We start from the raw sequence: 9,715 nt of genomic DNA, 5'->3' as shown, positions 1-9,715 counted from the left end.
AATTGTTGCTAATAACTACTGTAGCATGCATACTCATCATCTCATTATATAAAGGCACTCTGATGGTAAGAACTGATTCTGGTAAATATTATTTTCTTTAATAAGAAGTAATAAAAATTTATTTTTTATTTTTTTTTATTTCCACTTCAGTCCTGGGGCTAAAACTCTGGATCTTACAAGTCCTGGGCAAGTGTTCTACTACTGATTACATCCCCAGTATTACATTCTAATTTTCAATTTAAAAACATAATTTATTTCTTTATTAGTAATAAGGATTGAACACAGGATGGCTCTACAACTGAGTTACATCCTCAACCCCTTTTTTAATTTTTTGTTCTGAGACAGGATCTCAATAAATTCCTGAGGTTGCCCTCACATTTTCAATCCTCTTCCCTCAGCCTACAAATAGCTGGGAAAAGAGGCATGCGTTGATAAACCTCACTTCATTTTATTTTTTAAAATATATTATTCAATTAAGTTGCATAAATTCAACTGTTTGTAGTTTCAGAAGATGGAAGTTGAACCCAACAGTGATTAAGTCAAGCCATCTTCAAGTGAATTATGCTTAATTTTAATTGTCTTTTAGAAAAGTCCATCTATGGGTAGAGAGGCAGAGATCATAGACATTTGGCATAAAGATTAACTGTCTCCATGTTTGTTACCATCATTGAGTCAGAGAGACAAAAAAAAAAAAAAAACAGAGAGAGAGAGAGTGAGAGAGAGAGATCCTAGATGGGCATCTGGAAAAATCAGCTAATGTAAGTAAGTCTAGAATCATCCTAAAACTTCTTTGTCCCAATATTACACTTGCCCAAATGAATAAGAAAGTTGTTTTTTTTAAAAAATAAAGATCATGTTCATCTCATTTTGTCATTTGTGTCATAGAGGAAACTCAGCCTACATATCCAGGTTTGTCTTACAAAAAGTTAATAAAAGATTAGGCATGACTCAAGTGAACAATCAGGACTGACCAAAGACTTTTTATTGTTTTTATACCATCATCAAGACACAAGAATAACATTCTCTCCTCTCCCTCTTTCTTTTACTCCATCCTCTATATTTTTGATTTCAGAAACATGGATTCCCATGTCTTGCAAGACTTCCAGAGTGAACTCACATGCTCCATTTGCATGAATTACCTCTTAGAACCTGTCACCATAGACTGTGGACATACCTCTTGCCAACCCTGCCTCTTTCTCTGCTGGGAAGAAGCCCAAATGCCAATGTGCTGCCCTGAGTGCAAAGAAATAGTAGAGAAGTCAGACTTCAGGACCAACATCATGCTCAAGAAGCTGGCTTCTCTTGCCAGACAGGCCACACCTCCCTCTGACAGCAGGTCTGGGGAGCAGCTCTGCAGGACACATGGGGAGAAAAAGTGGCTCTTCTGTGAGGTGGACAAGAGCCTGCTCTGTTCACCCTGTTCTGACTCACCCGAACATGCGGTTCACAGCTACAGCCCAGTGGCATGGGCAGCAGAAGTGTACAGGGTGAGTGATGGGCCTGAAGTAACTTAGAACCTGTAGGGTCCAGATCAAAGAGAGAAATTAAGAACCATGATAATCAGGCAGTTGAGAATGCAGATGGTAGAGGTGGTGATGTTTCAGTGTAAATCATAAGAGGTAAACATGCTGTTTAAATGTTGATCAATTGGACACTATAATCATAGTGCTCATTTCCTGCTCATGAAGGACATTTCCACTAGAAACATTGTCTAAATGACAGAGCATGGTGGCTATGCCAATAATCCTAGCTATTCAGCAAACTGAGTCAGGAGGATCCCAAATTTGAGGCCAAACTGGGCAACCTAGTAAGACACAGTTCTTCTTTCATTTGTTTAAGGGTCTGAGATATAGCTCACAGGTAAATTCTTGCCTATTTTGTGGGAAACATTAGCTTCAATCTCCAGTACTGAAAAATAAATAAAGAAGTAAATATATGTCCAAATATGTGGAATTGGGGCAGCAGTACAGCAGATGGCTAGTACTAGGAACATGGGCTTCTTTTACTGAAGGATGGACCCTTACATAGTGAGGTTATGTAAAAACTACTTTCTCAGGAAATTGATTGTATTATCTATTATCTATGGATTCCTTTCAAAATCTTTTTTTCTTTTGCTTCAAATATCTAAAATAGTAAAATCAATTTAGACTAATTTGTAAAAATCTGACTCTTTTAAACTAAATATTACTGTATTACCAAGCACTATTTTATTCCATTACACAAAATATGAAACCTACAAAACTATCTTCCCTATTACTCAAGCCTATGGTTATGTTGCAGGAAAAACTGCTAAAGAAAATGGATCCTTTATGGCAAATGACCCAGGATATGCAAGATAATCTAAATGAAGAAATTAACAAATGTCAGTCCTTTGTGGTAAGTTTGAAAATGTTTTCATTATTCTAATTAAAATGTTGCTAATTCATTATGCTAATTAAAATGTTGCTGTCAGATAAATTTGAGTTGATATTGAAGGATAGTGTTTTCATCTCAAAAAAAAAAGCAATGATTTCTGGTAATAGTATGAAACACTGGCCAACACAAGATAATGTGAAGAATACAAGTATATGGGTGTGAATGAGGCATGACTGGTATTCTTTGTCCAACTTTGGAGGTTTGGATAAATCTTCCCAGACACTGAGGATAAGACAGTATTGCACTAGTTAGTTGGAAGGAGAGGAGAGATATTGATTTTTAACTACGAGCAATGTGGAGGTTCTTTTTTTAATGTTTCATACAGTGTGTATATAAATATTGAAAAATATTTAGAAGAATCAGACAAAGGAACAAAAGAAAAGGAGGAAGATTTAGATAAAAGAGGAAACAACGCATTAAGACATCACAGGGAGATAGCCTGGGACCCCTCAGACATTTTTTTTTTAAACAGGAGAGAGGCAAGAAACAGAGAAAAAATGGTAGACAGGATTAGTAAATATTTAAGACACTGTGTGAGCATGAGACAAAAAGTATTTGAAATATTTGCTTGATGCTAAGACAATAATATTTGAAGCTTTAAAAAAGTTTTTGAATGTAATCTTTTTAAATGAATATCTCTACAGGACTATGTAGTCTTAAGGAAGAACATGATCCAAGTTCAATATCACATGATGCATAAGTTTCTCCTGGAGGAGGAGCGATTTCAACTGAAGACACTAGAAAGAGAAGCACAGGAGATTTTTCAACAACTCAGAGACAGTGAAATCAGAATGGCCCAACAGAGGGAAAGGCTGAAGGAAATGTACAGGGAGCTGTCTGACATGTGCCATAAGCCTGACATGGAGTTGCTCCAGGTGACCAGGGAGGGTTCATCCTTAGAGAGAGGAATTCTTGTCTGGGCAATGTTGCCTGCAGAGCCCACTGTGCTCAGCTGAGTGACAGGAGCTCCTTTACACCCATCATTGTCCAATCACTTGTTTCCCTATATTCTGGTAATCTTGGGAGATTGTAAGTCTTGCAGAAGGTACATGAGACAAAATCTTGTGTCACTAAGATGACTATACACACAGAGAAATTATCCAAAAACTCAGTAATCAGGGGAAAGTTAATTTTGTTGAGGAAATATTCAGTTTATGTTTCCCAACTCCATCATCACCCTCTGTTCTTCACAAAAGCAGATGAAGCTTTTCCCCTCTAATAGGCATGAACAGAAGTTGTTGATAATTTCAGTGCACTATTTTTCAAATAGCTCACTGTTAATTGTAACTGTCAGAGGGGGTCAGATCTCTCCTGGGACTAAGACTGGGAGATGAGTGACACAGGAACCTAGGTCCTGTTGTATCACTGGAAAGACCCTTTCTAAGCTCCATCGTTCACCAAGTCTGTCTTCCATGTTTAATGTGGGCTTTGGTATTACCATGAACTCAGGTGACTTTTCAGAGGAAAATGAGAAAAAAAAATGTTACAAACACACACACACACAAACACACACACACACACACACACACACACACACACACTAAAGGACCACAGTACCAGAGAGGATACAGAAGGACACAGTATTAATACTCTCTCTTTCTTTTTTCCTTTTAGGACTTAGGGGACATATTTGAAAGGTGAGTTTTATGTAATAATCTCTGGTTTATGAGAAAGTTTTTTTTCTTGAAGAAGAGAAATTTTATGTTTTCAGATATTAACATCTTGTCTGTGGATATTATTTTTGAAAAGAGGCTCTGAGGTAATATGTACCTTGGTTTCAAAAATGTCCTTATGTATCTGAATTCAACCATACCTAAGAATGATTTGGTGTTCTGGGCTTTGTTTCACCCATTCCTTCTATCCTCTCCAGCCCAGTCCCAATAAACCTTACTAAGGAGATTTTCATAACATATCCCAGAAAAGGATTCAATTCTAGTGAGGTAGAAGGTAAACAAGATAGGAAAGAGTAATACTCCCTAGGATGGGAAAGGGTGGGGGCTTCATTACCATCAGTAACAATGACCAGATCCCATTTCTTCAGGGCACACAGCACATGTTCAGAGGGGAAGGGCTGCCTGAGAACCCTCAAGATCAGTGATACCAGGCTGTACTAGATACCCTCCAAGGACAGAGATGATCAAAGCCACTGGTCCAAGGAACCTTCCCCTTTAGAAACCAATGACTATATCATTGTTGACCTCTGTGGACCAAAGTCCCAAAAGTTGAACAGTCTGCTTTCTCCAAGATATCCAAGATCTTTGCATTTTCCAAGGTTGATTCAGGAATGAAACTCAGTGTTTTTTAAGTTGGATAATGTTTGAGATGAATAAGGAGACTGAATTTTAGTACATTAAATTTAGAAAAAAAGTATCATACAATCCCAAGAGAGTTGAATAACATGTATACCTAATTCACCAACATGGGTAATTTTAACAACATCTTGGATTAAAAGTGGTATCTTTGTAATGATTTTTTGTTTGACCTTTGTTTTGAAAGTGTAACTGGTATCATTCTTTCCAGAATCGAGTTGCTGGAGATGGAGAAGCCCAAGCCAGTGAACCCAGAGCTCTCTTCATTACACATCACTGGAATCTTGGATATGCTGAACAAGTTCCGAGGTAAGTGTGAGCCTTTGGCACTCAGGTTCAAATCTTTTAGTAGGTTCCTCAAATAAAAGGCTTCCCATTTTTAATATTCTGATGTGAAAAATTTCTAACTTTTTTCCTTGTCTAGTCATAATACAATGACCAAGACCACACTTGTTAACTTATAGCTCAGATACACATTCTAGTTCTAATACAGACAGTACAAGAAAAGGAACATTATTGGTGTTTGGAGAGTTATTAAGCAATACAATGTTTACCTCTCAGAGCAGCCATCAATATTTTGTGTTTTTTCAGTTTATTCTAATTTTGAAGATTTAAATGTGATATTGGTTGCTTTTAATCTATCCTATATTCCAAGTACATTTATGATATGCAATGGGCAAATAATAATTACTATTTATAAAATACAAGTTTTATTGAACAAAACAGACTAAATTTCCCATAAATAGAACAATTCAATACCATCAGATGGGTTTCAAAAGAACTGAAAGGTAAGTGATCTGTAAACATGACCCAGCCATGTTTCTGCATCACTAGAGAGGAGGTCTAGATATCAGAAGGCTGAAACCCAAGTTAGATTGGATTCATGGTCTCAAAAGATCATGTAAGTCCAAGGTTCTTTTCTGTCAAGTGTGCAGATGTTGCTTTCTGTCAAATTATTTGGTGTTTGATAATGAAACAGGCACAATCATATCAAAGTAGTGTCTATTTATTAATGGTATCAAAAACAATTCAAGAAGAGATTTCTACTAAAAAAAGAAAAGAAAAGAAAAGAAAAAAGACTCTTTGTGTGTGTGACCTGAAATAAACCATCCAAAAGCTGATATTAAATTACCCCTTCACTCAACAAGGAGTACCTTCTGTTTTCTTTTATTTAGCATTATAATTTAAAGATTTCTCAGTGCTAAAGAGGGCATAGGAAACTTTCTCCATACATGAGTTTGAACTCTCTCTGCTCCCTACTGTTCCTTAGAAGAGGGGTAAATAAAGAGATTGATTAGGTAGACAGTTTTTGCCCAAGACATGCAAATGCTCTTTACTTATATGATTTTGTTTTGTTTTGTTTTTGTGCAGTGAATAATGGAACTATTCAAGGATGGGCCAATTGCTATGTGAGCCTTTCTCATGAAGATAGAAATAAGATATTTGGAGATGATGGTGGAACTAAAGATCCCCAGACAGTTGAGAGTTACGTTATATGGAGTGCTGAGGGATTTACCTCCGGTAGACACTACTGGGAGGTTGATGTGGGGAACACCTCCAACTGGATTCTCGGCGTCTGTAAAGATTTTATGACAAGTGACACTTTTGATTCTGAGAAAGCATTTCTCCTATTTTCCTTAAAGAAGAACAACCACTGTAGGCTCTCCACCAACTCCCCACCCTTAATTCAGTATGTACAAAGACCTGTGGGTTGGGTTGGGGTATTTCTAGATTATGACAATGAAATTATGAGCTTCTATGATGTTCCCTCATATACAGTTTCTCTCTTCCCATCTTGACCTCACCTCTGAATCCTTTTCTTTTCCTTGATTCTCCATAAAATTTAGGTTTTCCAGGGCATGGTGTCACATGTCTATAATACTAGCTACACAGGAAGTTGAGACAGGAGGGACACAAGTTTTGAGGGCAGACTGGTCATTTAAAGAGAGTTAAAATGGGGAGGGGGTGTGCGTAGCCCTGTAGTAGAGCCCTTGTCTAGTAGGTGTGAGGCTCTGGGTTCATTCCATAATCCTGAAAACAATTAAAAAAGGAAAATTTTGAAAGAAAATAAGAATTAATTGGTGAATGTCCATATCTGAAGAAACTGTGTTCTTGGGACTACCTCATGTCATGTTACCATTCTACAGATGATATCTGTGGGCTTGTTTTATCTTAAGGAAGTATAATCATTTTATGGTCATAAATTGTGATAACCACATTGAACTTATAAATTTGTTTATTAAATTTTATTTTAATAAAGTGTTGTAAAACCACCACAATGTGATTTGAGGTTAGTTTTCAGTTGCTTCAAATAATTCAATACCCCATCTACTATGGGAGCCCAGGCCTAGCCCAGACTTCCCACACCAGCAAAACTAAGCTTTAGATTTGATGATGAAATAAAACCCTTCCATGATAAGCAAAAGTTAAAAGAATTTACAATTAGAAAGAATACAATAGAGAACATCCTGAACAAAATATTCCACGAAGAGCAAATGAAAAACAATGGTGAAAATCAGCAGAGGGTGGTATCACACTAAAGGAAAATCTAGTCAGACAAGAAACCATGTCTGTTAAATACCAAAAATAAATAAAAATAGCTAGAAATACAAATCATGTCTCAATAATAATGAATGTTAATGGCCTAAACTCACCAATAAAAAGGCATACACTATATGTCAAGATCATTGTAATGTTTTGAGCAACCAATAAAAAAATAAAAATAAATAAAAAATAAATATTTAAAAATTTAAAAAAAAATTTAAAAAGACATAGGCTAGAAGATTGCATTAAAAAAAGAGTCAACAATATGCTATCTCCAAGAGACTCATCTCACAGGAAAAGACATCCACAGACTGAAGGTGAAGGGTTGGGAAAAAGCATATCACTCACATGAACTGCAGCAGCAAGCAGGGGTTTCCACTGTCATATCAAATAAAGTAGACTTCAAGCTAAAGTTAATCAAAAGGAATAAAGAAGGACACTACATACTTCTCAAGGGAACCATACACTAACAAGACTTGACAATTATAAATATATGTGCTGAAAACAATGGAGCATCTATGTTCATCAAATAAAATCTTCTCACGTTCAAGAGTCAAATAGACCACAACAATAATTTGGGGTGACTTTAACACACCTCTTTCATCACTAGATAGATGTTCCAGATAAAAGCTGAACAAAGAAACTATAGAACTCAATAATATAATAATCAATAACTTAGACTTAACTGACATATATAGAATATTTCATTGTTCAACAAGGGAGAACACTTTCTTCTCAGTAGAACATGAGTCCTTCTCTAAAATAGACCATATATTATGCTACAAAGCAACTCTTAGCAAATATAAAAAAGTGGAGATACTACCTTGCCTTCTATTAGATCATAATATAATGAAATTATAAATCAATGGTAAAATAAGAAATAAAATTTACTCCAACACCTGGAGATTAATAATATGCTACTTAATGAACAATGGGTTGAAAACACATGAGTGAAGAGATTTAAAAACATTTAGAGATGAATGAGAACACAGATACAACATATCAAAATCTATGAGACACTATGTAAGCAGTTCTAAGAGGAAATTTCATTGCATGGTGTTCATTCCTGGAAAGAAGAAAAAGTCAACAAATAAATGACTTAAAATTGCATTGCAAAGCCCTAGGAAAAGAAGAACAAATCAACATTAAAAGCAGTAGAAGACTGGAAATAATTAAAATCATAGCTGAAATCAATGATACAGAAACAAGAGAAACAACTGAATAAAATGATAGAACAAAAGTTGTTTCTTTTTTAAATTTTTAAATTGCTTTTATTGTTTTTAAAATACATGATAACAGGTGTTTCTCTGAAAATCAGTAAATAAAATTGACAGACCCTTAGCCATGCTAACAAAGAGATAGAGAGAGAAAACTCAAATTGCTAACATACATGAGAAAAAGGAAATATCACAACAGACACTACAAAAATACAGAAGATAATTATAAATGATTTGAAAACTTGTACTATAATAAAAAACAAAAGCATAGACAAATTTTAGAGTCATATGATTTGCTCACATTGAATCAGCATGATATATACAATTTAAACAGATCAATTTTAAGTGATGAAATAGAAGACACCATCAAAAGTCAACCAACCAAGAAAAACCCAGGACTGATGGATACACAGCCAAGTTCTACAACACCTTTAAAGAAGAACTAATACCAATACTCTTCAATTTATTTCAGGAAATAGAAAAAGAGGCAGCACTTCCAAACTAATCCTATGAGGCCAATATCACCCTGATTTCAAAACCAGGCAAAGACACATCAAAAAAAGAAAACTTGGGGGAAGGAAGCGGTCCATCTCGGTTCTCCACACCGGTCAGACCACAGAGGAGGCCAGCAGCCACCATGTTGGTAAACTGATGTCACCACCCCTGTTTTCGACTGACCGCAGCTCATTCAGCCATAGAACAGGTAATTTCAGGCTGCAATTCGCCTGCAGCTTGCAGACAGATTGCTAGGGCTCAGCGCCTGGGTGCTTCTTAGAACCTGATCTTATCGGAGTGAATACCGAGCACGGGGCAGCCAAGTTCCGGCTCCCGGAACCGCCCTGGCCCAGGGCTGCTGAGCCTGCGGAGGCTGCTTCTTGGACCCTGCTCCTACCAGAGCATACAACAAGCACTAAGCAGCCGAATTACGGCTCCCGGAACTGAGCCCGCGGGGACTGCTTCTTGGAGCTTACATTTATAGGAGCTTACACCGAGCACGGAGCGGCCGAGTTCCGGCTCCCGGAACTTCCCTGGCCCGGGGCTAGGAGCCCACGGAAACTGCTTCTCGGTCCGAGTCCTGCTGAGGGCCGGTCAGGACTCACCCGGTGCTTTGGTTGCCCGGCAAGGGGAACGAAATGCTGCCATTCGCATAGGATACCAACATGGCAGAGATCTGATGTCTGCAGAAAGTGGCGGAGGAGGGAACTTCATCAATACCAGTGGTGACATAAG

At 37.0% G+C, this 9,715-nt stretch overlaps 1 protein-coding gene across 1 annotated transcript; it reads left to right on the top strand.

Annotated features, from left to right (window-relative positions):
• Window positions 1-1,076: 1,076 nt before the first annotated feature.
• On the top strand, window positions 1,077-6,523 carry LOC114098635 (tripartite motif-containing protein 64C-like). The gene is made up of 6 exons (XM_071616979.1): window positions 1,077-1,505; window positions 2,281-2,376; window positions 3,060-3,290; window positions 4,030-4,052; window positions 4,936-5,033; window positions 6,096-6,523. The coding sequence occupies exons 1-6, from the start codon at window positions 1,077-1,079 to the stop codon at window positions 6,521-6,523; spliced, it is 1,305 nt and encodes a 434-aa protein (XP_071473080.1).
• Window positions 6,524-9,715: the final 3,192 nt, after the last annotated feature.

Source organism: Marmota flaviventris, chromosome 9, assembly GCF_047511675.1.
Source record: "Marmota flaviventris isolate mMarFla1 chromosome 9, mMarFla1.hap1, whole genome shotgun sequence".
Classification (NCBI taxonomy): domain Eukaryota; kingdom Metazoa; phylum Chordata; class Mammalia; order Rodentia; family Sciuridae; genus Marmota; species Marmota flaviventris.
Note: the sequence above shows the minus strand (reverse complement) of the source record. Positions and strands in the feature narration are given on the sequence as shown.